This window comes from Triplophysa dalaica, chromosome 11 (genome assembly GCF_015846415.1).
Source record: "Triplophysa dalaica isolate WHDGS20190420 chromosome 11, ASM1584641v1, whole genome shotgun sequence".
NCBI classification, from domain to species: Eukaryota; Metazoa; Chordata; class Actinopteri; order Cypriniformes; family Nemacheilidae; genus Triplophysa; species Triplophysa dalaica.
Window position 1 is genome coordinate 19,250,931 of NC_079552.1, and position 26,964 is coordinate 19,277,894.

General features: G+C 37.5%; 2 protein-coding genes across 5 annotated transcripts in view; one reads left to right on the forward strand and one right to left on the reverse strand.

The window, feature by feature from the left end:
- Positions 1 to 1,256: 1,256 nt before the first annotated feature.
- The window catches only part of gclc (glutamate-cysteine ligase, catalytic subunit), a 59,823-nt gene continuing 34,115 nt past the window's right edge, over positions 1,257 to 26,964 (reverse strand). Inside the window, exons 12-16 of one of the 2 annotated variants that reach the window (XM_056761370.1) lie at positions 8,410 to 8,514; positions 8,193 to 8,274; positions 7,867 to 7,979; positions 2,783 to 2,903; positions 1,257 to 2,157 (exon numbers count right to left, since the gene is read on the reverse strand). In XM_056761370.1, the coding sequence (XP_056617348.1) occupies positions 1,976 to 2,157; positions 2,783 to 2,903; positions 7,867 to 7,979; positions 8,193 to 8,274; positions 8,410 to 8,514 (603 nt within the window). In that variant the 3' untranslated portion in view covers positions 1,257 to 1,975. The remainder of the gene's footprint in view (positions 2,158 to 2,782; positions 2,904 to 7,866; positions 7,980 to 8,192; positions 8,275 to 8,409; positions 8,515 to 26,964) is intronic. The other variant, XM_056761371.1, reaches the window with a different exon arrangement.
- LOC130432127 (uncharacterized) lies at positions 2,911 to 25,108 on the forward strand. Of its 3 annotated transcripts, none has more exons than XM_056761373.1 (2): positions 2,911 to 6,826; positions 12,779 to 25,108. In XM_056761373.1, exon 2 carries the CDS (start codon positions 20,200 to 20,202, stop codon positions 21,100 to 21,102), a length of 903 nt encoding a protein of 300 aa, XP_056617351.1. In that variant the 5' UTR covers positions 2,911 to 6,826; positions 12,779 to 20,199; the 3' UTR covers positions 21,103 to 25,108. The 3 variants fall into 3 exon arrangements, with proteins under 3 accessions (XP_056617351.1, XP_056617352.1, XP_056617350.1); XM_056761374.1 differs by lacking the exon at positions 2,911 to 6,826 and having other exon boundaries at positions 8,522 to 13,420; positions 13,515 to 25,108; XM_056761372.1 differs by lacking the exon at positions 2,911 to 6,826 and having other exon boundaries at positions 8,522 to 12,962; positions 13,259 to 25,108.

Sequence of the window (26,964 nt, forward strand, 5' to 3'; positions counted from 1 at the left end):
TTCAGGAATTATGCGTTTTAATTATGTGAAAACTTTCAACAACCCTCTAAAATATGATGTTTACTGAAAACGTAATGCTGTGGCTCATCGATAATTTCCACTTTGATATTAAGTATTGACCAGGAAAAAGACAATCTAGATGTGCTACTCTCTCATTGTTCTCTGGAAAGAACAGTTTGTGTCTTCATGTTCAGAGGAGATGAAGGCCATGCAGCTGGGGAGCCAGGCAGCAAACAAGAGATGTGCCCAGGATAGCCACCCTTGATACGACTCAAAACCCTTCCCAACAATGTTTTATCAAAAACAAACCACAGCGAGTAACAAATACACAGAATAAGAACACAAAATCTCACCAGTGAAGTCATTTATACAGGTGTGCAACGAAATTCTTGTATGAATGGAGACAATTGACAATCGCTTGCTGTATACCACAAGACGATCTCGCCAGAAACAACTGGTCTTACCTATTCAATTAAAAAAAAAAAAGTAATCGTAGATACGGTAATACATCTGCCCCGGGAGAGATTTTATTGGCCATTTATGAAATGAAATATTACAAATTCTGTTCAAGAAGATGGTTTAAGCAAAAGAACAGTCCACCGCTTTAATAGGTATTCTCAGGTATGTGTAATCAAGAACAAGTCTTAAAAAACAGCAGCAGAAAAGATCCTTAATTCAAGGAACAAACTGTTCAAGATTTCAAGTAATTTGTCTGAGTTTGGACATTGAGTACACTAACATCATCAGGCTAACCCTGCCGAGGGGTTCAAGGAATCACAAATGTTGAGAACTGGAATTGAAAAGAACTTACGCACATGTAGACAACTCAGTTTCTTTCAGGCTCTGTAAAACTTTTTACTCATTTGTTGCTGGGGGAATGCATCAATCACACTTTGACCTTTTAAATGATACCAAACTATACAAGTAATTTGCGTTGTTGTCCGTTTAAGGCCAGGGGACAGTAATACTGGGGAGACTGGGCTTTGAAATGCTTGTGAAGATCACTGAGAGTAACATTTACAGGCTCAGATTTATAACAACATTTAAAAGACTAAACAAAGCACACAGCCTTGGTTTCTGTGTACTAAACACCCTCTGTCTTATTTATTGACCCCACACCCTTGTTAATCATCACATTATTTGTTTAGTTTCTCCCTTATTTAACACTATTGTCTATGAAGTAAAGTCAAGCGTTTTTCTGTGCACATTCCTTACATCAGGATTTTGTAGACCAATGTAGACTCAATAAGCTTAAGTGATGCAAAGAGAAATCACTTTATTTGAAGCCATGTACAGACAAAAGATGTTAAATTAATCAAATTCTTTACCATTTTAAACTTTCCATTATTTTAATAAAGGTCTTCAGCCTCCTCTAGAGGTGAATTCATGTTTACCTTAAAGTGGGTTTATCATTAAAAGGAGTTTCCATATTCAACACCTGTTAGTGAAAAAAAAGTACTGCACACCACAAAGGTTTTCTATGTTTTCCATATATTATTCTACGTCACTTTAGTCAGTGCTGCATTCAAACTTACATCAAATTTCAGTGCCAAATTTGTGCATCTTAATTAATTCTTGGCACAATATTTAATCAATTAAATGCCAGCAGAAAAAATAATCAACAGAGCAATAAAACAGTTTTGTCTGGAATAAAAAAGTACACTTATTAATGTTTGATGAAATATTTACATTTCAACCATGCTACATTCACATACACAAACCAAGCGCTGGGTGAAATATGTACACAGCCAACTTCAATTACTTCATGGGTCCTTGTAACCAATTAAAATATTTTACCAATCATAAAAGTATCATATTTACAAATTCAACAAAGATTTGGTTGATCTCAGGATTAAAACATGCTTCTTAAAATATTCTCTTTTAAACATTTTTGTCTCTGGAACACCTCGTCCCATATTTGGTCTTCTGTCAAAATGCTTTCTTAAATGGCGTTTCTCTTTGTTTTGAGTGGGCTTTATTTTCCTCTGTACACTGGGTCTCCAATCAGCTCTGGACATTTTTCTTCCCCCTTTGCAATTCGGTCACACTTGCGTAGGAGGTCGTAGTTTATTTTGTCTGTAATGATACTGTCCTGCTTGTAATCCGGATGTTTGGCAACAAACACCCTCATCCATTTAGCCATAGTCATCAGTTCACCTGAGATAGTGAAGAAGGGAAAATCTAATTAATGCAAACCTAATGCATTACTGAATCTGCTGGAAAAAACACATGAAAACTCAGATTTTATTTTATGGTAAAAGAAATGTAGAAGTTTAGGGTTAGGATTTGTTTTTGTTCTATGTAAATGTAAATTAGCTTCAGCTTTATAAAGGGCATATGACACGGGTAAAACGAATATTAATGTTTGTTTAAGATGTAACGCAATGTGTACACACAATACCTCATACCGTGCACGTTTGTATATCCTCTTTACTCGACTCTATTAAACACTCAGATTTTTTACAAAGCTCATTGCTCTGAAAAGAGAGGTGTGCCATGACTACCCATTTAACCAGTGCATAGTTATTGGTCAAATACTGCAAGCATGTGACGGAAATGTAATGCCTCATAGCATATTTGGAACATCAGGTTCCAAAGGAATGTACTGACAGGTACGCCCACGTTACTTGCATATACATTTGGGCGGTCTTAATCAAATCATACCACAAACTGACGTAGATTTGTGGGGGTGTTTTTTACAGGAAGCAGCATTAGATGTCTGGATAAGTCAGTGCCACTATGCCTTGCAAGCACTCTTATGAACATATGAACAAGTGCGTACCAGAAGCACGCTTTTTAATGAGTTTCAGGTAGTTGAGGATGGTGCAGCGTGTGTCTACATCCACCTCCATGTTCTCGAGGTAGCAGTTTAACATTGGGATCAGCCCCTGAAATTCCCCTTCCTGAAAAAACAACATGAGAAAGAGTACAGCAGTTAACCCATTCGAACCTGCTTACCAGAGGTGCGACAAAGTCATTGCTTTGCAAGTCACAAGTAAGTCTCAAGTCTTTGCTTGCAAGTCTCGAGTCAAGTCCCGAATCAAGACAGATAAGTCCAAGTCAAGTCTCGAGTCAAGACAATCAAGTCGAAGTTGAGTCGAAGTCCTCCTCAATTTTAAACTTCAAGTCTTCATCAAGTCATTAGTTCTCTTTCACTAAATCGGTTTCACTGTACTAGTATATAGTAATAGTAATAGTATAGTAGATTTATATTAAATTATGTCAGAAAGGCATCACCATTTTTATATGAGATAACTAAGGGCACTGTGAAAGAAATTTACTTCAAACACCTGACTGAAGATTTAGCTTATAGATAATAGCTGTATGGGACACACCAGCTATTCTAACATTCTAATTTTGGGTCTGATTTCTATACTTGTAACATTAGTGTATACTGTATAAAGTTATATTATAATATACTGTAGAAAATTGAATTTAGGTATTAATTAAGTTATACAACTGTTGTTTTTTTTGTCTTGAATAATATATTGAAGATTTCCAGTAGGAATACATAAAATAATTATCACAAACGATGCAATTTCATTAACGATAAATTGTATAGATTTAATAGTTTATTGTTATAAATTAATTATTATCTTTCCAATAAAAAGTTTACAACATAAATCTAAATGTTATTGAACAACATGAAGATGAATAAATAATGTCAGGATTTTTATTTTGGGATAAATTATCACATTAAACAATGCATTTATTGAAATATTACACAATAACATTGTAAATCAATCTATAAAAGATAAATACAAACATATGTTAAAATGTCGCTTGTGCTCCACCTGATTTATGTGTGTGGTATAACGTTACACAATATCAAAATTGAAACTAGAGCTGCACGATTCTGGATAAATTGAGGATCCGGATTCTTTTGTTTCAAATAGAGATTGCGATTCTTTTACGATTCTGAATGATGACTAAAAGTAATACATAATTTACTAGAGGTTCTGACTAAAAAAAATGTTTATTTAGGTGCATCAAAATTAAAGTAAGTAAGTAAACTGAAGTGTTGTTTTTCTTTTTTTTGTACTTTATATGCAAAAGTTTAACTTTCTAAAAAGTATAAATGCATTGAAGTAACTTGTATATGAAATATTTCTCAGTAAAACAAATTCAGAAGGTGACACTTTATACATTTGCCTGATGTCTAAAGACTGCTTGAAGGGGTCTTTACAGAAATACACTGCTGATAAACATAACAACCCAGTATTCTAACCTGTAAAAAGTTTAAAATAACCTGAAAACATGAAATAATGGGCAACTTGACGAAAGCTCTAATAGCGCAGCTCCTCTATTAGCGTAAATACAGTGATAAGCGGCACACTCTCTGATGACGTGTTTTACCATAATGACGGATATAAGCGCTCACTCGGATTTGTCCGCGCTACAAACTACATTCGTTAGTTTCGTTTCAAACATGTCCAGTTAAGATGTGAAGCATAATCAGAACAATGCATCACAATCCTGAAAGACACTCATAAGAACAGTTTTGTTGTCAGGCTGTATTTACTTTATATGGGAGGCCGATTAGGGTGAAATACATTTTAAAAACTTGCGCATTTACATGTCCAATTATGGCGAAAAACATTAAAAACGTGCGCACTTACATGTATAAATAGGGCCTCATAGTCGCGGTCAAGACACGTTCAAATACAACGGCTCCTTTTAGGAAAGCATATTTGCTTCAATATTTATGAAACAGAAACATCGGCCTTTATAATGTTGCACAAGGTTGCACCAGAATGCATTCACGAGTTTTTAAGTGTGACCGGAAGTCGTTTCAGTGTACACGGAAGCGCGGTTGATTAAAAAATTCGTCATAGGTAGCAATAACATGCTGATAATTACACAGAAAAAAGCCAACCGTGACCAATAATAAGAAATACTTCATTGTTTACATTCATTACACGAGTTCGAAGAGGTAACAAAGTGTTTTCCGGTTACAACGAAACGACTTCCGGTCACAATGGATTTTTGCGCTCTCTCCCTCACAAGTGCATACGTGCACTACCTTTGTGCAGGTGCAACTGGTTGTGGGACAGCGTCTGTTTCATACAAAACTAAATTAGCTTTTCAAACGGTAGCCAGAGTATTTGAACCGGCACTCTGTGTTAAGCCAGCGGTCCCCGTTACATAAGCAGAAATGTTTCACATGTCAGCGCAAGTATAATTTAAATACGCAAGCGTTTTAATGTATTTCACCCTAATCGGCCTCCCATAACTTTATATGTTGGTCTGTTATTTGGTGTGAGATTAATTTGGAGAGATTAGGAGTTTGTAAAAGCGTTTTATGCGTGTGAGTTGGCAACTCTCTAAGAGGCGCCGTTTAGGGTGTAAATCAAACTGCGCTCATGAATACATATATAAAAGCGTGCATACACATATATACATTGCTCGCATATACATGTATACTTTTGAATGTTTAAGCAAACACATATGAAAATCATGTGCGCACTAATGTGAAATCCATATCAATACATCTTATGTTAATAATGCATGTATATACACTTTTTCACGCATACATATAAACTCTGCGTACACAAACATAATTGACACAAACAATCGTTGACTTTCATTAATGAGATCGTCTGGTGTTCGAATCGAGATCTTTTAACGATTAATCGTGCAGCTCTAATTGAAACACTAACGTTACATTCTACAATCATACTTTATGTTAGCTATTATTTCCGTAAGATAGTTACAGGCAAAAAAGAGAGCTTGTATTCGAGAAATGTGCTATGACTGTCAACTAAAAATATAATGCTGGATTGCACAGAATGAGCAAGCGATCATACATTATAAGCATAGCAACCGTTAGCTAGTATGAGAGCGCCATTATCTTAGCTGTGTAGGCCTACATGGCATGCATTTAGGTAGGATAGCAAACAAGCTGAAATCATCACATAAATCCCTTCTATGAGCTTCTAAATGATATGATTTATAAAACACATTTTGAGTTTTCCGCCTCCCGCTCCGTCTGAAGTTCCTCCATTGATGAAACTGACCACCTCATGCTTACATGCGCAGAAATGTGGATTTTCTGATATTTATGTTTAAACGTGTTTATTATCTATTTTGCATTATTAGGACTGTGTGCTGCAATGCAGCTCAAGTCGGGCGGATTTACAACATTCAAGCTTACCCATTTCTCCCAACATTAAATTAATGACGCGGACTGGAGCGTAAGACCAGGGAGCTTTATTATTTAAATGTCTTAAATTTCAGGTTGAAATGTTAATAATTGCAGCCTACAAAGAAGTTAAAGTATTTTAAATACATTATTAACAGTTTACTATCACTTGTGTCTCATTTATGGACTAATTGTCCGAAATAGGAAATTAACATTATGTGGTTTAAAACAATGAACAGTTTTGATAAATGACAAGCGCCCATGCAACAATTAGGGATGAGTCACGAATTTCGAATATTCGATTAGTTTATTTAATTATAGAATTTCGAATAGTGTGTGCGATCTTAAAAAAAAATCGCCGTGTTTTCACGCGTAACGTGTTCATGTAACCAAAGGGTGGCGCTGCCAATAAACGACGCACCTTAAACCTAAAGGCTGTCAATCAAGAGACAGTAGAGGAAAACATTTTCTCACAAGATTTGTCAACGAAGTTACGCACACTGTAGACCCGCGTGGAATACTGGATACGGTAAATTGAGATGATGTCAAAAATGAGTTCTGTGTGGGGGTCCTTTAATAAAATTAGAATGAGAATAAAGTGCACTGCAAAGCTGTCTTATCATCGATCAACAACTACGATGCACAATCATTTGAGGGCGATGCACCCAGCAGGTCCATCCACAGGTAAGCAATCAGTTGCTAATTTTATGGTCAGACCAAACAATTTGGATGCCAGACGGGCGGAGCAAATAACGGCTGTAATTACTAAAATGATCGCTAAGGATACGCTGCCGATCAGCTTTGTCGAAGGAGAGGGCTTTAAAATCTTATGGAGTTTGTACAGCCCGAGTTTACTGTTACGTCTAGAAAAACAATCACTGCCAGACTGGATAAACTTTTTCATGACAATATAAATGGAAGCATTTTGAGCCGTTTATTTATGAAATCATTCAGGACTCTTAAAAAATACCGTCATTCGGTTAATATGTTTAAACGTGTTTAAAGTCTGGTCTAAAATCTATATAGCTTAAATATATGTTCCTTGATCAATCACAAAGTTTTTTAGTTGGTTTAAATGTGCATGCTCATATTTTACAAGTAAATGTCCTAGCATTATGAGCGGTTGATGCTGATCGACGTACTGTTAATAAGTGCCGTTATTCGGTTGATAATATATTAATGTTTCAGCGCATTATCTTAGTGTATGGCTCGATGTAAGATTGCCTATTCCATAATACATAAATCGTGATACGGATTTAAAGTGTAAATGGTCTCATTCTCTCTCCGTTTATGTGCATGTAATATTGTAAATGCGTGGATTTGGGGGAGGGGTGCGAATTTCGACAAATTTTTGAATAGTTCTCATGGATCTTCGAATATTATATTTGCTTTAAATGCCCATCCCAAGTAACAATGAGCGATGCTTTCTTTGGCACAGTGCCAAACAAAGCCCGCAGCTCTTACCTGTGTGATTCGCTCCAGAGATCAGCCGATGATCACAACTTCGATGTTTGGTTTTAAAATATATAAAGACTTGCTGAGTCATAGTGTTCAAATATAAGTCAAGTCACAGGTCAATGGTGGCCAAGTCCAAGTCTTCTATGATTTTGTCAAGTCGAGTAGCAAGTCATCAAATTTGTGACTCGAGTCCGAGTGGAGTCCAAGTCATGAGAGACTTGAATCCACAACTCTGCTGTTTACCAACGAAGAGCAAAGAAACACACCTTTCCATTCACGATGGTGTCGATACTCATGAGGGTGAAATCTTCTCCGTCATTAACTTCACTCTCTACTCCATTCTGAGCTGTGGATGGTGGGTCTAACACTGTGTTGCAGCCTACAAAAAATAGCATGTGATTTTCATTTCCTAATATTGTCCTGTAGCTCAGTTAGTTGAGTATTGTGTTAAAAGTGCCTGCAGTCATGGGCTTGATTCCAAGTGAACAAACAAACTGTTTGCGCTATAAGTCACTTTGGATAAGCATCTTTCAAAATTCAAAAATGAACATTTTTATGTTTAAGATCATAATCATGCAGCATATCAACTCACCTTTAAAGACATCTTTCCGAAAATAAAACATGCCCTCTTGCAGAGCATTTCGCTTCTGTGCTACTTTCATGTTTTCATCAACCTAGATTACAACAAATAATAGTAATTTTAACATATTGCAAAGGTATTACAGCACATCAACATCTGATAGAGAAAATGTTGTGTATGTTACAATTTCTTAAAACTGTACATTTCAAAACACACTACACACACACACCTTTGATAATGGAATGAGGAAATCCAATTTATAGGACAGGATCACACGAGTCAGAAGAACAATAAAAACTACATAAGCAGAATTCTCAAAATCTGTCAGCTGGACCTGTGACAAAGCACATAGACAGAGATACACATAACAATCATAAATAGGAAACAACAAATTGTTCACACTCAGCAATCAAGTAAAGTGCTAGGTCTATTTAAAATCTTCAATCAGTTAAAGTGTAAATCTCCTGGAACCTGTCAAGAACATATCTGGCTAATTATGGTTATGACAACTTGTGGCAAAAAATATGCTTAAAGGGGTCCATCCATCCATTTTCTACCGCTTATCCGGGGCCGGGTCGCGGGGGAAACAGTCTAAGCAGGGATGCCCAGACTTCCCTCTCCCTAGACACTTCCTCCAGCTCTTCCGGGGGGACACCGAGGCGTTCCCAGGCCAGCCGGGAGACATAGTCCCTCCAGCGTGTCCTAGGTCTTCCCCGGGGTCTCCTCCCGGTGAAGGCGTCCAGGGGGCATCCGGAAAAGATGCCCGAGCCACCTCAGCTGGCCCCTCTCGATGTGGAGGAGCAGCGGATCTACTCTGAGCTCCTCCCGAGTGACCGAGCTTCTCACCCTATCTCTAAGGGATCGCCCAGCCACCCTGCGGAGAAAGCTCATTTAGGCCGCCTGTATCCGGGATCTTGTACTTTCGGTCATGACCCACAGCTCATTCAATTCAAGTTTATTTATATAGCGCTTTTCACAATGTGTATTGTTTCAAAGCAGCTTTACAGGGGCAAACAGGAAAAACAGAAAAGTTAAAACACAGCACAGTGCATGGTATTTATACAACGAGTAAGTTCATTCTAATAAATAACATCTAATTTCTAAATAAATAAATGAATGAATGCAGTCTCCCGGTGAGCAGGCCAACACTGCCCTGCTGTGGCGAGGAACCCAAACTCCAATGATTGATTAATGGAGAAAAAAACCTCGGGAGAAACCAGGCTCAACCGGGAGGGCCAGATCCCCTCTGACGTGTCATAGCTGCACTCATAGCTCATGACCATAGGTGAGAGTGGGAACGTAGAATGACCGCAAATCGAGAGCTTTGCCTTGCGGCTCAGCTCCTTCTTCACCACGACAGACCGGTACAGCGACCGCATTACTGCAGAAGCTGCACCGATCCGTCTGTCAATCTCCCGTTCCATCCTTCCCTCACTCGTGAACAAGACCCCCAGATACTTGAACTCCTCCACTTGAGGCAGGAACTCTCCACCTACCTGAAGTGAGCAGGCCACCCTTTTCCGACTGAGAACCATGGCCTCAGATTTGGAGGTGCTGATTCTCATCCCAGCCGCTTCGCACTCGGCTGCAAACCGTCCCAGTGCATGCTGAAGGTCCTGGTCTGAGGGGGCCAGCACGACAACATCATTCGCAAAGAGCAGAGATGAAATCGTGTGGTCCCCAAACCCAATGCCCTCCGGCCCCTGGCTGCGCCTAGAAATTCTGTCCATAAAAATTATGAACAGAACCGGCGACAAAGGGCAGCCCTGCCGGAGTCCAACATGCACCGGAAACAAGTCTGACTTACTGCCGGCAATGCGAACCAAGCTCCTGCTCCGGTCGTACAGGGACCAGATAGCCCTTAGCAAAGGGTCCCGAATCCCATACTCCCGGAGCACCCTCCACAAGATGCAGCTAGGGACACAGTCGAATTAAAGGGGTTGTCCTTTCAATTTTTTTTATTTTGTCATTATTATTATCATTATAAAAAAAAATGACCTCTTAACGAATCCAAGCTTATAGTAAATAAAGAAAACAGAATTTTTGGATGAATTTTTCCCTTAAAGGAATAGTTCACTTTGGAATAAAAAGATTATGCTAATTCACTCACCCACGTGCGTGGGTCATTAATTCTTCTGTAGAAAACAAATTGAGGCTTATGAGGAAAGCTTTATTTTTAACGTAACTAATATTTTTATATTTTGTTACACTTATTGATTAACTCATTCGCCGCCAGCCCCTTTAAAAAAAGTGGCCAGTTTACGCCAGCGTTTTTTTTACATTTTCACCTAACTTTAATGGCTCACAGTAAATTTTCTGTAAAGTATATATGGACAAACAATATGTCACATAAGTCTCAGCTTTCAAACAAAAGAAACCATACTCTTCTATCTTCATTTGTTAGTTTTTTTATCACTTCGTAGATGTGGGTAGGTTTCTTCAAAAATGCACCATTTTGATTAAACAGCTGAGATAATTAACGTTTTTTGTCAAAGATTCCGCCCAGATTACACTCAGAAAAATCATTAAAAACTGCTAAAACATATACGTTCTAGGTTTTGGGATTCTGTACTTTTTCCCAAAGGTGTGAAATAGCGCCACCTAATGTAAAACAGTACTTACACTAATTGCCGTAAAAACTCTTTGGCGGGGAACCCATATTTTTTAAATGACGAGATAACTCGTCAATGGCGGTGAAAGAGTTAAATACACGATTTCTCATAATAATAAACAAAAAGATTTCTGGGCATCATTTCGCAGTCCCACCCCCCAGGCCTTACGACCCCTCCTTTGGGAATCCCTGTGCTCCTGGATAAGAACCCTGAAAATCTTTCCTCATACACTGTTAGAAAAAGAGGTACAATACAGGTCCATTTTTGTTCCCTGAGGTACAAACTTTGCATATGTACCCTTAAAGGTACAAAAATGTATCTTTAAGGTACAATTGTGCACCTTTAAGGTACAATTGTGCACCTTCCATTGTACATTGTGGGCTTTCCGAGGTGTAAGGTACATATTTGTCCCTTACATATTTGTACCTTCATTTTTATATGTAAAATGGCAGGAATTAGTGGATGCTGAAAATGTCATCTCTCAATATAGAAACACAAGTTTACCTATACCATCAAACTCAATAACTCAATAATTGTTAAACCAAATTAACTGTAAAGTTTTGAGATATGGCCAAAATAAATCAGAATGTTTTTTTCTTTTGTGTGTGTGTGTGTGTGTGTGTAGTGTCCCTTTGATTCATTTTTAATCATGTTAATGAGGATTATGTTATTATTTATATTCACAAACAGTTTTGAAGAATTTGATTTTCAAACCCTTTACCCTATATATATTCGAATAAAACAGACAAATAATTGTTCTATTGAAATGATCTAGCTACAGGCCAGAGCTCGACTCGGCGGAAGCATAAATATTGCAGCGCGGAAGGATACATGAGTGAATCGACAGTGATTCCAACTGTCAGTCTCTGTCAGTGTCGATCAAATTCGGGAAGATGGCGCTTCAACATTTATACACGGAGGATTTAATCATGGAGTTATTTCATTTTGGGATAGAGGTCACTGAAGAGGAGAGAAGTAAATTCAAAGGTTAAGTATTTGAATTTTTAATCAGTGTTTGTGGTGTTAATTCAAAGTTGGAAGTTAACTTTTACTGTTAATGTTAACGCTAGCCAAGTTCACACTCTGTCAACATTAGCTTGCTAGACTCGACAATGACGATTGCCATTATTAACGTTAACTAGTTAGTTAAAACATTAGCAGTATTATGTCTCATATTGCAATTCCACATACTATTATTATAAGTACTATCTTAGCTACAGTTCACCATCGAGCTAACGTCAACGTTAGCTATAAAACAACTGCGTCAGAGTTGGATGTGAAGCGTTTTTGCCGCCGAAAAGTATTTTGTTCTGACTTAACTTTAGCTAGCTGGACTGCGTCAGAGGAGAACGATGGATAAAAAAACGTTTTTGCCGCCCAACAGTTTTGTTCTGAAATTCATTATTTTTTAAAAGTCTTTATTTTCTCGACAAACTGTCTTTAGACCATCTTCGTAAAACCATGTAAGACTATCGTTAAATTACAACATCAGGTTAACTGACAGAACCGACCAACGGTTAACCTCCCTTTCGAGTATCAATAACGTAACATTACTAACGTTAGCTGCTGTTTTAAAAATAAACCGATTACTATCATTAATGGTTTTAACTTATTTCAATACCTTCCCCGCTGTCCTGGAAAAAAAATAAGATAGGCCTCACGTTACATTATATTAATATTCAGGGCTGTGTGTGAGAGAGAGAGACGAATTTCTAGCGTCTCTAATGAGGTAACGTTAGCTACGCCTAAATACTTTCAATGTGTTTTTATATGGATATTAGGGCTTCTCAAAGTCCGGACCAAACGGCAAGCCCAGACCTCTAGAAATGAGGGAAAATACCCAATGAATCAAACGATCAAAACTATTTTTTCCCCCATTGACTTACATTAACGTTACATTATGACATAATGTGCCTTTTTAAATTGTTGTATGCTGTTACCACTATGGTTGTTAACATTGCTGTTTTTCTTTTCTCTATTGTCTAGATAATGAAGTTGACGGAGAAGCAGTGGACTTTGGATTGACTGAGAGGATGGTTTCATCCCTCTTCGAAGGTTCGTTTAAGAAGCAAGCAAAATTCAACCGATTTGTTCAGCAGTGGAAAGAAACCGTGACACTAACCCTCGAGCCTGTCCCGGTACATTCAGAGAAGGCTACACCGGAATCAAGGTACCGGTAACAGTAATGTTATGTCATTGTTATAACGTTAGGCCTAAGTAGAACCATGGAAAATAACTCTATATCTCATAGCAATATAATATAGCTTTAAGGTTACCACTAAATAAGTTTTTTATCTGGATCTGAATTCACCTGACTCTGGTAGTTTAATGATAAACTACATTTTCCTGATGATACTTGCACACTTTTAATGAAGTAACGTTTACTCTGCAGGACTTTAACTTGTATTGTTACTGTGTGGTTAATTTGGCAACATTTTAAGATGAAAATGTTTTATTTCATCATAGTCATGCCATCCCATCATCAGCCTTCCCAGCAGCTTTCATCATTCCTAAATTTCCCAGAGGTGTTCAGACAAAGTTGGACCAAAAACCGCCATGCAAAATGGAGAGATCCGATCACAACAAAATCATAAGAACATTGTATGAAACCATGGCCCTGATCAAAATGTAAGTTTTGCAACCTAACTGGATCACGGCATTTGAGTTATTAATACTATGTCTGTTGTTACATTCCTCACCTTCTTTTGCATCGCTGTTTCAGGTTTCAGGTTCCAATGATGACTACGTGAAAGTGTGTAAGGCCCTGATTTTGAAATACCCTTTCTTAAAGGAAAAAGAAGGCAATGGTTATGTTATTCCCTGTATCTATTCTCTTATATCGTTGTTTTGTTTTTGGAGTGGCAGTATGAAGTTGTCAGTTGGTCAATGAAATGCTTCTTAAAAATGTATTAATTTTTTTTTTTAATGTTTTTTTCATATCAGACATGACATCCTAAACATTGTGGCATTTTATTTTGGGATGTTACATTGTATGGTTGTGAGATGAATTATTATTGAATCTGTGAATTAAACTGTTTTCCATATATGGACTAAAATAAATGTCTAAAATTCAGTTAGTTGTTGTTTGCCTACATTTTCTTTCACTCCTTAAGGAATAAAAAGGAACTTTTTGCCACCTAAAGGTACAAAATGGCTTTGTCACTGGGGCGGTACCTCAATGGGACAAAATTGACCCTTTTTCCAGAGGTACTTTATTGTACCTTTGTCTAAGGTACATTATTGATCCTCAAAGGTACCTCTTAGAAGGTACAAACAAGTAAGGTACAATTTTGCTCCCCTGACTCAAGGTACAATAATGTACCTTTGAGGGTACCACCCCAGTGACAAGCTTTCGTTCCTTAAAGGTACCGTTTTGTACTTTTTTTTCTGAGAGTGTAAGCCTGCTCAGAAGAATTAAAGACACAGACGTGGATGAGTGAATCATCATGAAATTTAGATTTTAAAGTTAAGCACCACCTGCAGATCTCCACAATACAAACCAAGTAGACTGCGCATACGTCATCAGGGCAGTACGGTACTTTTTTTTAAAGTGTTGTACAACAGTTGTTGCAAGTGTATGTCTGTTATCATCTTTAAAAACCACATGTGCAGGTCATCACATAAATAGATAGGTAACTGAAAAAGGACATTAACGTTATACACATGGATAAATTAGGGCCATATCATTTTTGTCTTTACCAAATTAGTTTTTTCCTTTACATTTTTTTTCTTTATACAGAGTAATTATATATATTTTCAATGTTTTACTACAAAATAGTAAATACATTTGTCCATAAAAATACTTTATACTATAGTATTTACGACATTAAACTGCAGTAAAATTCTTGTGAACTATTGTTTATTTGAACCATACTATAGTTAATATTAAAGCATACTATAGCGTTTACTAAGTAAAAATTTTTATCATCTGATTCAAATAAAGAGGACTTTTATTTTGGCTGGTTGTCACAAAGACACTTGAGCTTCAGTGTGTTTGACATTAGCTTCACTCAAACAGTGAAATGCTCGTAAAATAAACTCAGAACAACTCTGTGGATGTAGTTCATGTGTTCATATCCTTGTATAGTAAGATACAGACAAATCCAAGAGTTTCAGGCTTGTAATATGTTGAAGTGTGCAACTCATTTACTCATAGACACGAAGAACAAGCAGATGGCATATTTAAATATAAAAATTCCGGTTTCATGATTCCTTCCATGTTTTTCCACATCGCACAGATCATAGGGCTCTAGATCAATGGACTCGATGCAGCCAGAATTTAATTGCAAAAACAGTTTTAATCGCAAAAACTAAATAAAAACATATCGCTTGTTGCTTCCTGAACTCACTGTAGTCGCTTTGGATAAAAGCATCTGCTAAATGACTAAATGTAAATACTAAAATAAATAGTGGTGCGTCCATAGATATAAATAAGTATATGCTGCATTAGGGCTTTTTTACTAGGAGCACTTTAGCCCCTGACTGAAATTTTTAGGAGCTAAAGGGTTAAAGTTAAAGGGCACACCTTAAATCAGTCAGCAATGCATTTATTCACATTTCCCCCAAAATAACTATTGCTGATACTGAAAAAATGTGGATGACAGCAGATTTGGTTATGCTTATTTAAAAAGAGGCAATACAGAGCAGTTTTGTTATTGATTGGTGCTAAATAGAGAGACTGTAATCAGAATTAATTTGAACCAACAGAAATTGTGCTTCTTCAGAAGTATGTAATTTAATTGTTAATAGTGTTACGCATTTAAGCAAAATGGAAGGCTTTGTGTTATGTTCTTACGATGATTTTATTGTGTATTAAGGACACTTTTCATCATGTTCACCACATGTAACATCAAATAAACTTAGCAAAACATTCACCTGTCGTTCGTTCTTGCTGTAAACGGATTTGGAATAATGCAGCGATGTCTCAAGTAGGGATGCACCGAAAGGAAAATTCTTGGCCGAAACCGAAAAGGAGGAAACCAAGGCCGAAAGCCGAAAACCGAAACACCGAAAAAAATTTGGCCAATTATTAGTACCCTTGCATTTATGGCTACTACTGTGTACTAACTTTACTAAAATCAAGGCATTGCAATTGCATAAATATTAAAGTTTCAAAGAATAAATCAATTACAAATTATGCAAATATTTATTTAGCACATTGCAACAATGCACAGTATAAAATAAAATTCAACTAAGATGTTTAACTTGACCCCACTCATGTGTATATTAAATAATAATGTACAGGGTACTGGCCTGCTGAAAAGTTGTACAATTAAATGTTCTCTCATGAAAACAAAGTGCATTTATGTCAAGTGCATTTAAAATTTTTCTCTGTAGGACTACTACAAGAAAGTCTATTCAGAACAAGTGCAACTGCTTAAGATACAACAATATTTTCTCTGTAGGCTTTCAACATAATAGTGTATCCAAACAAAGACTCCCACACCCCATATGTTAACTGTAGAACTTTAACAACAACAAATGCACCAAGAATTGCAGTTGTGCAAAGTTGATAATAAGTAGCGTAAGAATAGAATAACCAATTTATTCTGTCATCTGAAGCGCTATGATGTTCAGGAACGGAATTTGGAGAAAAACGTGTTTAAAGTTAAGTTATGAAAATAAACGCCCAACAGTCCAATATCACAAGTAAAAATCACTTTACAGTGGTAAGAGACTTACTCTAATAACAATTTAGTAAAAAAAACATTTCATAGTGTTGAGGTCTATAAAAATACTGTAAAAAACCGTTGGAATAAAACGAAAGTAAGGAAAATGGTGCAGCGCACCCTTAAAGAACGAGAGCTCTGCCATTATCACTACACAAGGAAAGTGACAAACATTACGGACATCAACTAATAAGCTTGGGAAGCAAGTTTTAAGTTGTTTATCATGCGCATAGTGTCTGGACTTTTGATCATCTCTTGTATATTTTGCGATCGCGGTCCGGCTCGCGTGAGCAGCAGAGCGGGCATAACTCCTGGTGCCGTAGACTGAGAGCTCTGTCATCTCACGAAAACATTGTATAAAAATTTTTGCATGCCATAGTTTACACAGGACTGGCGGGAAATGTGCATTAATACTTCTTCATTCTTCATGTTATGTGGTTTACTTTGATAGGTGAACTGTCCTTCCCGCGTCCCAGCGCTACACCCGACGGGTTTTCACAAATCACATCACATGTCTAGTCAGTACAAATGACAACGACACGCAGATCGCTTCGCGACCATATCCCGCTGAAGGGAAACGGGTGTTTACAAATTGCCCTCATTGTAATCTGCCAGAATGACGGCGTCACTGGTAAAAAAAATCTGTCAATGACAAAGAATTTTTGGGATCACGCGACCTCTGGTTCACACACGTAAAGGAATATTGGTCCCACTCTAGAGCCCTGAGGTTGCATGCAGTTTAGGAGACGCTTTAGTGCTGCGATTAAAAGAATAACGTCCGCTACAGATGCATCAAAGGAGCGGTATCTGTTTGTGTCATCACAACATTTCGGCTGTATTGTTTCGGTGATAAAAGTCTTTCGGCCGAAAACTGAAAATGCACTTTTGGGCCATTTTCGGCCGAATATTTTCGGTGGCCGAATATTCGGTGCATCCCTAGTCTCAAGTAATCCACAGATAAATGACGTCTCCCGAACTCCTCCGTGGTTAATTTCGTTATAAACATCTCTTATATCAAATCGTTCGTCCGTGGGCTCAAGAAATCAGTAACAGCAACCGGTAGTAATGCGCTCACGTTGTGTGTGTGTGTAAACATGTCAATGAGGATATGGATTGTGCGCGTCCACGGGAAACATCAGTGACATGTGAGTGACCCACGCACTGACGTGGTGTTGACTATCACTTACAGCCTGGACTGGTGGCAGGCTGGCGTTTCTTCTTTCCACATTAAATAAAAACTAGAAGAAATTCCAAATTTGAAGGTCGCAAATGCACGAGTACATGTAAAAAATGCTTGAGTTGTCTTGAAAACTGGTCGCAGTCTGGAGCCCTGTGGGTGTGCCATTAGTTAACCTCACATACAAATAAGCACAACGACAAACAAACTTCACACAAACAAGCGGCTTTATCTAATGTAATTGCCAAACTGTACATTACCTAACTAGCTAACGCTAATATTTTTTAAAAACAACATTCAAATTATTGCAAAAAACAAGCAAATCGCTACACAGGACCTCAATAAATCACCAGGAGCCGCAGGGATTATGTTTGTGTTGGATATGTGCCTTTAGAACTCTTGAAGGCATGTCAGCCATTCACAGGGCTCGACATTAACGCTTGTCTGGGACAAGTGAATGATTTGTATGGGAAAGTGAGAGTATTTTACTTGCCCGACCGGACAAGTAACTTCAAGCGTCTTCCTGTAGACTCGTCAAAATAAAAGTCTTGTTAAATTGAACACTCACTGTAGTGTACTATAGTATTTGCTATTGGAAATTGTAGTGCACTTGTAGTAAATTGATAAACACTGTATACTATAGTAAACTGCAGTAAAATTCTGAGATACTATAGTGTTTCTGATTTTTACTATAGTAAATACTATAGTACACTACAGTTATTTATGAGGACAAATATACCACTAATGTATAATAAAAAATAAAAAACACTTTTTAGGGAAACTAAAACTGATATGGCCCTAATTTATCCATCTGTATGTAACATTAATGTCTTTTGTCAGTTACCTGCCTATTCATGATGAACTGCACTTTTAATGACTTTTAATGTATTTTTTTAATGATGACAACAGACGATTTATACTTGTGCTCCTACTGTTTGGCCTGTGCTTTCAAACTTTAAACCTCTTTACTGCAGTGCTGATGATGATAAAACAAACGGTTTGATTATTGACAAACAAATTGGTTATTGACTGTGAGAATCTGGATTTCGTCCTGTCCTCCACAAATACTGCATCTGTGTTTATTCCAATATTCATCATATGTATTCTTATTATTCACTTCTATTCATAATATTTGCTCCTTACTTTCTTGTTGTTTAACCTCGTTGAAAGTTGTATTATGTCTTATGCTGTCTTATGTTGATATATGCATCTGTTGTTCTCCATATCAAGGTTCCTAATGATGCCTATGGACGATTGTTCTGTTATTGTAATATTAAATATGTAATCATATCTGATTGTTCAGGAGGAAAGACTAAACAGAAAGTCTGGTGAATCTTCTACCAAAGATGCGTTTCTCGATAATCTGACTGAATTGTCTAAAAATAAAAACGTTGACGATTTTGACACTACTATTGAAAATTTTAACTCTACTTTCTCGGAAATATTAGACACAGTTGCTCCTCTGCGTTTAAAGAAAATTAAAAATAGCAGCCCAACACCGTGGTATAATGAACACACTCAGACTCTAAAAAAAGCATCCCGTAAAATGGAGCGCAACTTTAAGAAAACGAATTTAGAGGTATTTCGTATAGCATGGAAGGATAGTACTCGAAATTACAGGAATGCCATAAAAACGTCTAGATCCGCCTACTTTTCAACACTAATAGAGGAAAACCATCACAACCCTAGGTTTTTATTTAACACCGTGGCTAAATTAACCAAAAATAAGTCGTCATCGACGTCAGATTCTGATTATCAGCATAACAGTGATGAATTTATGAACTACTTCACGAGTAAAATCCAAGATATAAGAGAAAAAATTATAACAATGCAACCTGTAGGGAAATTCGCTGAACAAACTAACTACAGCACCCCTAAGAAGAAATTGCAATTATTTTCTACAGTAGATCACGATGAACTGTCTAAAATCATTAGATCATCCAAATCAACAACATGCATGCTAGACCCTATACCTACAAAACTACTGAAAGAAATGCTCCCAGAAATTATAGATCCTCTTCTCAGTATTATTAACTCATCTCTGACATTAGGACATGTGCCTAAAGCATTTAAGGTGGCTGTTATAAGGCCTCTTTTAAAAAAAACTCGACCCTAAAGAACTAGGGAATTACAGGCCTATATCGAATTTACGTTTTATATCTAAAGTTCTGGAAAAAGTAGTTTCAACTCAATTATGCTCCTTCCTCCAAAGGAATGACATTAATGATGAATTCCAGTCTGGATTTCGAGCATGTCACAGTACAGAGACTGCTTTGATAAGAGTTACAAATGATCTGCTTTTAGCATCTGACCGTGGCTGTATTTCGTTATTGGTGCTGCTAGACCTCAGTGCTGCATTTGACACCATTGACCACAGCATACTTCTACATAGACTCGAAAATTACGTCGGCATTAACGGAATAGCATTGAAATGGTTTAAGTCTTATTTATCCGACCATTTTCAATTTGTAGCAATAAACAATGAGGTGTCCCGCAAATCACAAGTCCAGTACGGTGTACCACAGGGCTCAGTCTTGGGACCCCTGCTCTTCGCATTATACATGCTACCTCTAGGAGATATAATAAAGCGACACGGAATTAGCTTTCACTGTTATGCTGATGATACTCAACTTTATATTTCCTCGATGCCTCATGAAACCCAGCAGTTTCATCGAATAAAGGATTGCATAGTTGACTTAAAAATGTGGATGAGTAACAATTTTTTACTACTAAACTCGGACAAAACAGAAGTGTTACTTACTGGACCGAAAACTGCTATGCGTAACAACCAAGAATACTGCTTAACGATTGACGGATGCTCCATAAAATCCTCGTCATCAGCTAAGAATCTTGGCGTTGTATTCGACAGTACTCTCTCATTTGAAAGCCATGTCGCAAACACCTGTAAAATTGCATTTTTCCATTTTAAGAATATATCTAAATTACGTCATATGCTGTCACTGTCAGATGCAGAGAAATTAATTCATGCATTCATGACATCAAGACTAGATTACTGTAATGCACTTCTAGGTGGTTGCCCTGCGGGCCTATTACAAAAACTGCAACTGGTTCAAAACGCGGCAGCTCGAGTTCTTGCTCGTACAAAAAAGTATGAGCATATAACCCCGGTTCTGTCAACCTTGCACTGGTTACCTATAAAGCATCGCATTAACTTTAAGATCTTGCTTATTACCTATAAAGCCCTACATGGTCTAGCGCCGCAGTATTTGAATGAACTTCTATTGTATTACAGACCTCCACGTACATTACGCTCTAAGGGGTCCTGTCAGTTGGTAATACCTAGAATTTCAAAATCAAGTGCAGGTGGTAGATCCTTTTCTTATCTAGCGCCTAAACTTTGGAATATTCTTCCCAGCACGGTCCGGGAGACAGACACACTCTGTCAGTTTAAATCTAGACTAAAGACTCATCTTTTTAATCTTGCATACACTATACCTCCATAATATTAATCCTCAGAGGATTTAGGCTGCATTATTTAGATCAACCGGAACCAGGAACACATCCAACAACAAATGATGTACTTGTTGCATCAAAGAGTGCAGAACAGTACTCTACTCTCAGCCAGTCTTGTCTCTTTGTTCCAAGGTTACCGCAGGATGCAGTTCATGCCCAGACCTGATGGCAGAGCTGAGAATGGGAAGCGGTGACCTGACAAGTGCTAAGAGGATAGAGCTGGATAAAGGACGCGACAACTTTGTTTTTCCTACAACATTTCAAATGCTATTAGATTGTTAATGATAATCTTTAATCCTTAATTTTTATATTTTTACTAAGCCTTGTTGTGCAAGCACTGTTGAGCTTGTGCAGAGGCAGCAGCTTTTGCCAGAGGGGAACTGGAATCCCCTGGTTGGGCCTGGGTTCCCCTGAGGTTTTTTTTTCTCGATGGGAGTTTTGGGTTCCTCACCACCGTTTGCATATTGTTTTGCACTATCTGCCTGGCCGGGGGGCTGCTTTAGAATTCATACTTGTATTAAATGTGTCTCATGTACAGCTGCTTTGTAACAATGAAAATTGTAAAAAGCGCTATATAAATAAAGTTGAGTTGAGTTGAGTTAATACAATAAACTTTGGACTCTGATTGAACAAGCACCTGGTGTCTGTGTCAAACTTTGTCTCCAGATCTGCAAACTCTGTGTGTTCCGTCGACTAGACTCTTCAACCGTAGAATATTGTTAGACAAGGGGACGTAAGAAGTTTACATTCTTTCATTGACTCTGAATCAGGCAAACGAGACGTGACCCAGTCCGAGTCTCTAACCACCGCATATCTACGTCACTAGAAATAGTCCCCGCCTATGTTTTGCTGGGACTGCCGTGAAAACTTCACTCTCCTTCCCAAACACTGTTGCTCGTTTGTGATGAGTGTGCATCATGTCTAGAACCTGTGTTCTACGTTGTGAAACTAAGTCCGTCTTATTTAAACTACCAAAGGAAGAACTTCTGAGAAAACAATGGTTACAATTTATTTTTCAAACAACAACAGAGGAGTATAACCCCAGGGTTTTACTGTGTGCATGTCATTTCACCAAAGATTGCTTCAATAAACTTGGCACATTCACTGCAGGATATGTTAAACGACTATCCTTGAAAGAGGGGTGAATACCGACCTAATTTGGACCTGTTGTCCACTGAATCACAACCTGTAAGTGTGACTATTTATTTTTGTCTGAACTTCAAGAAATATTTATGTACCTTATGTCTTTGTTTAGCTAATGCATATAACGCTAAAATTAACATGTACTGTTATTTCTGGGGTATTACAGTTTGCTTATCTACCTATGAAATCGCCTTCTTTAAGTGTGTAACATCTTCAAGGAATGGGAAGGAGGCGGGAACCGGTCAACATTTAACAAACTTTTTAATAAAATAAATAAACCACAAAACAAATGTAAAATGTTGGCAGCTTCCTCATGGTTGTCTGACGGCCACACAAACATAATAAACCAAAATGTAAAACTACCACAGTTTCACGGTATTTCTATTACATATCTACAATCTTCTTCTTAATTAAATTAAAATAATTGCAGTCTGTTAAGTGAGACTTAACCTGCAGCTCAACAATTAAAACATTTTCTGTAAAAAAGCAGTCATCAACCTGCAGCTGAACAATGTTTTGGAGACATGCTCACTTTCTACACATTTATTTTTCGGTCGAAGTTATAATGCAGGAACCTAAGCATGTTCACCTAGTTCAAACTAGTTAATGTTGGGCTACTTGATTAGCCATGTTATTTGCCTCAGTAGATAGCCAAATAGTATATATTCTGACTTGACTTGTATTTTTAAGCTGCTGGTATCTGTTTTACATTCTAATCATATGGAGTAAATGTCCTGACAGCTTTTTTAAACATTAGCTCCTGTATCATTTTCTGCAGGGTCAGAGCATCTGTTGAGGTGGAAAAAAATATTCAACTTTTCTGGAAATAACGCTCTTTGACAGAGACCTGTCGTTTCCATAAAACATGTGTGGAACGTGATTGGTCGAGAAGGTCCAAGCACAAAATAATTTAATGGCGGCAGAAACGCCCATTGGAGCATAGTTTTCTATACATACTTCGTTTAATTTCCACTTTCAACAACTTTTGAATGCATTTCTAGTGAACAATTTGTATTGTAGTTTTTAAATATTTGAGTTATTGCAAAGATGCTCTCTGTTTATAATTCAAATAGACTTCCGTAACGCAGCATATCTGTTTATCTGGGTGCAGTGCAGTGTAGTCCAAACATTACACATTTAAGTATTGAACAGTAAAAATTCTAGTACTAGTACTGCATAAATGGTAGTAATAATGCCACTTCATAACTGCAACTGAGATTGACAATTAACATTTATTAAAAAGTTGAATGCAAAGTCGAGGTTTGCCAAGAAAAAATAGCTCCCGTCTATCAATTTTTATAAATAATAAAAAGGTCTAAATAAACTAGCACAGGTTTTTATTCCTCTGTTGAAAAAAAGAATATGCTGGTAGTTAGGTTTTGAGGCATGGTAGCTGGAAAAGATGGTCATTTGCTGGTTTAACCCATGTATGGTGTTCGGGTCTGTGGGACCCATTTTTTTTTTTTATCACAATTAATAATTTTTTCAAATTCAAACTCATTGGCCTTGGCTAATTTTTTAAGTAAGTGTGAGTTTTTCTGTTTCTGCCCCCGCCGTTCTCGCAAAAAACAAGGAGCACCTCCATTCATAAATGTGATCTGACAAAGGTAGAGGGCAAATACTGTATTAACTATATATGCTGTCTATATTGCTTGTTATTGGGATGAAATAAACATATTTTGATTATTTTAATATTAAGTGTTTGATTGTGTTGAATTAAAAACCCAAAACTGCAGGTCCACTAGAACCACCAACACTGTCTGAGCAACAAAAATATGAACACCACACATTGGTTAAAGTTATAGCTTGTAGAAGTCGGCGCTAGAGGGCACACAATCAAAACAACAAGAATCGCGTAGCTTGAGACACTTCGTAGAAGTGTGGAAGGATGGGATATGTTGTCTTCAACTCCACCACTGATGGTACCGCTGATAAATCAATCAGACAGGAACGAGAAATTATGTTAGCGGAAGAGGTAAAGTAATAAACTTTTATAAATGTTGCGCTTGATGAAATTAAAGTAATGTTAGGTTTAAAATAGGGATGCACCGAATATTCGCCCACCGAAAAAGGCTAAACGGCCCCTAAGACTTATCAACGAAACAATGCGGCCGAAATGTTGTGAAGACGCAAACAGAAACCGCGACCTGCACGTACTTGTCTGAAGCGACAAGTCTGCGGTGTGGACGTATTTTAGTAAATCTCGTAAATACTCTTATAGAGTGTTCACACCAAACGCTGTAAATCGTGCTATTCGCGTGCAGTTCGACGCTTGAACATTTTGAGTTTACTCGCATCATTTGCGCGTCAAATTCGCTTCATTACAGACGCGAATTTGCGTCATGGGAGGGGCTTCTGCCGCGCGCTTACGGCCCTACTAGAGCAAGCTCCTGATTGGTTAATGCGGTGCGAATTTTCGCCAAAGTTCAGATTTTTCAACTCATCGCATCGCAAGAAGGTCATCGCGATCCGAGCCGCGATGTATGCGGAGAACCCGCGTGCAGACGGAGGAGCGCAAAGCACAGGAGAAGGAGATCAGAGAGCAGAAAAAAGACTCGTCTCTCTGCACCAGATGAGGGACATGCATCCTCGTTGTCTGTTATGTTCAGTGAAATCCTGCAAGAAAGTCCCTTAAATAATAGGTAGTCTATTCTGTTCTGAGGCTTCTATATGACTATAAGATTGTAGCCACATTTCTGCTAGATATTTTTTTATTTGATAACAATGTTAATTATGCACTGGCCCTATTTAAATACACTAGCTCAAATCTTTCTAAAATGTCAGGCAGATGACTAAACCGCTCAACAGCTCATCTGTCTGAGGTCCCCATCCCCAGAAGTGCTGTGCATTATTATTTAATGATTAGGGTCAAGTTAAACATTTACGTTTGAATTTTATTTTATACTGTGCATTGTAGCAATGTGCTAAATAAATATTTGCATAATCTGTAATTGATTTATTCTTTGAAACTTTAATATTAATTTATGCAATTGCAATGCCTTGATTTTAGGAAAGTTAGTACAAGGTCATAGCCATAAATGCAATCGTACTAATAATTGGCATAATTTATTTTGGTGTTTCGGTTTTCGGCCTTGGTTTCCTCTTTTTCGGTTTTTGGTTTCGGCCAAGAATTTTCATTTCTGTGCATCCCTAGTTTAAAACTAAATTGTTAGTCATAGATATTTTAGTAATTGTCCAATTTGATGGTGTGAAAACACTGCGCAGTTTTAGTGTTCAAATAAATAATGGTAAAAGTATTTTGATCATCACATCATTTGCAATAATGCTAGAGGGACCGACGCTACAATCTACTTCAGCATCTGTCTACAACAGTGTCATGCAGTTGCTACGTCTGTAAAGGCTTAACAAAGGCATAACATTGGCATAGTGGTTTTTGAAATTTATCTGCAAAATTCTTACAAACTGTACCTTTAAGCTTGTCATGTGCTGGTTTAAGCTGGCCGTGAGATGGTTTAACACAAATACTTTGAAAACGAACTACCGAAATACTAGTTTTATCAGATCAAGAGTTTTTTACTTCATCTCCCCGTCAATGAGACTATCCATCATCCGCTGTGAAAGGAGTCAGTGAACACTGACTGTAAGGGAAAAATGGAATACCCGGAGAGAATACACGGATCTCTAGTGCGCGGCGTGATTACAGAATGCATTGAGCAAGGATGTGAGTCCATTCCACATCACTCATACAGTTTATTTTGGCGTTCGCCGTTGCATGCTGCTATGCTCGTGTGAGGCATGACAGAAGCCTGCCGAAGCTTCTCAAAATTAGCGGAGAACAGAGAAGTTGCACAGACGTGCAGTATAGATAAACAATTATAAAATATTAATAAATATAGTTTCAGGAACTTCAAGGATCCCTCACATTCCAGGGCAATGTATACGGAGTCACCCTTTCACCCCACTTGCCCCTTCCATTAAGTATCGTATTAACTTTTGAGTTATTTTAATAACTTCTAAAGCCTCTCTCACACATCACAAATCGTATCTGGATATCAATGCGAAACAGTATTTGGTGTATATTTCTGTCATTGAACAAAAATACTTGGTAAATTCAAAAGTTGAGAAACAAAATGCACAAAATGCCAGAACACTGGCTCAACCTAAAACCTTGTGTGTTATAAACTCTGTTTATGACAATTCAAATACAATAAGACACTAAAATTAACTTTAGTACTCATCAGGGTGTCTACAGATTTAAGCAAGTCAAATTTAAAACATTTAAGATACTTTTTTAATGCCACTTTATATAGAATTTAAGACCAAACCTGAGATGGAAATACACATTCTAATACATATATAGTATCTCGTAAATTTGAGTACACCCCTCACATTTTTGTAAATATTTTATTTTATCTTTTCATGTGACAACACTGAAGAAATGACACTTTGGTACAATGTAAAGTGTACAGCTTGTATAACCGTGTAAATTTGCTATTCCCTTAAAATAACTCAACACTAGCGCTGTGACGAGATCTCGTGTTACGAGTTCTTGTGAGATTGAAACGCGACGAGATTTCTCGTTGAGGTGAAAAGTTGTCTCGTGAGTTGTGATATCAGCATTAAGGAGCATGAGGGTGAAATTAGCATTGAATATCACCCAGAACACAATGCCGTACAGCGCAGCTAACACAAACACATGCAAAAACACATACAGAACCACCACCGCTCTTTACTAAAACCAGCCGCAC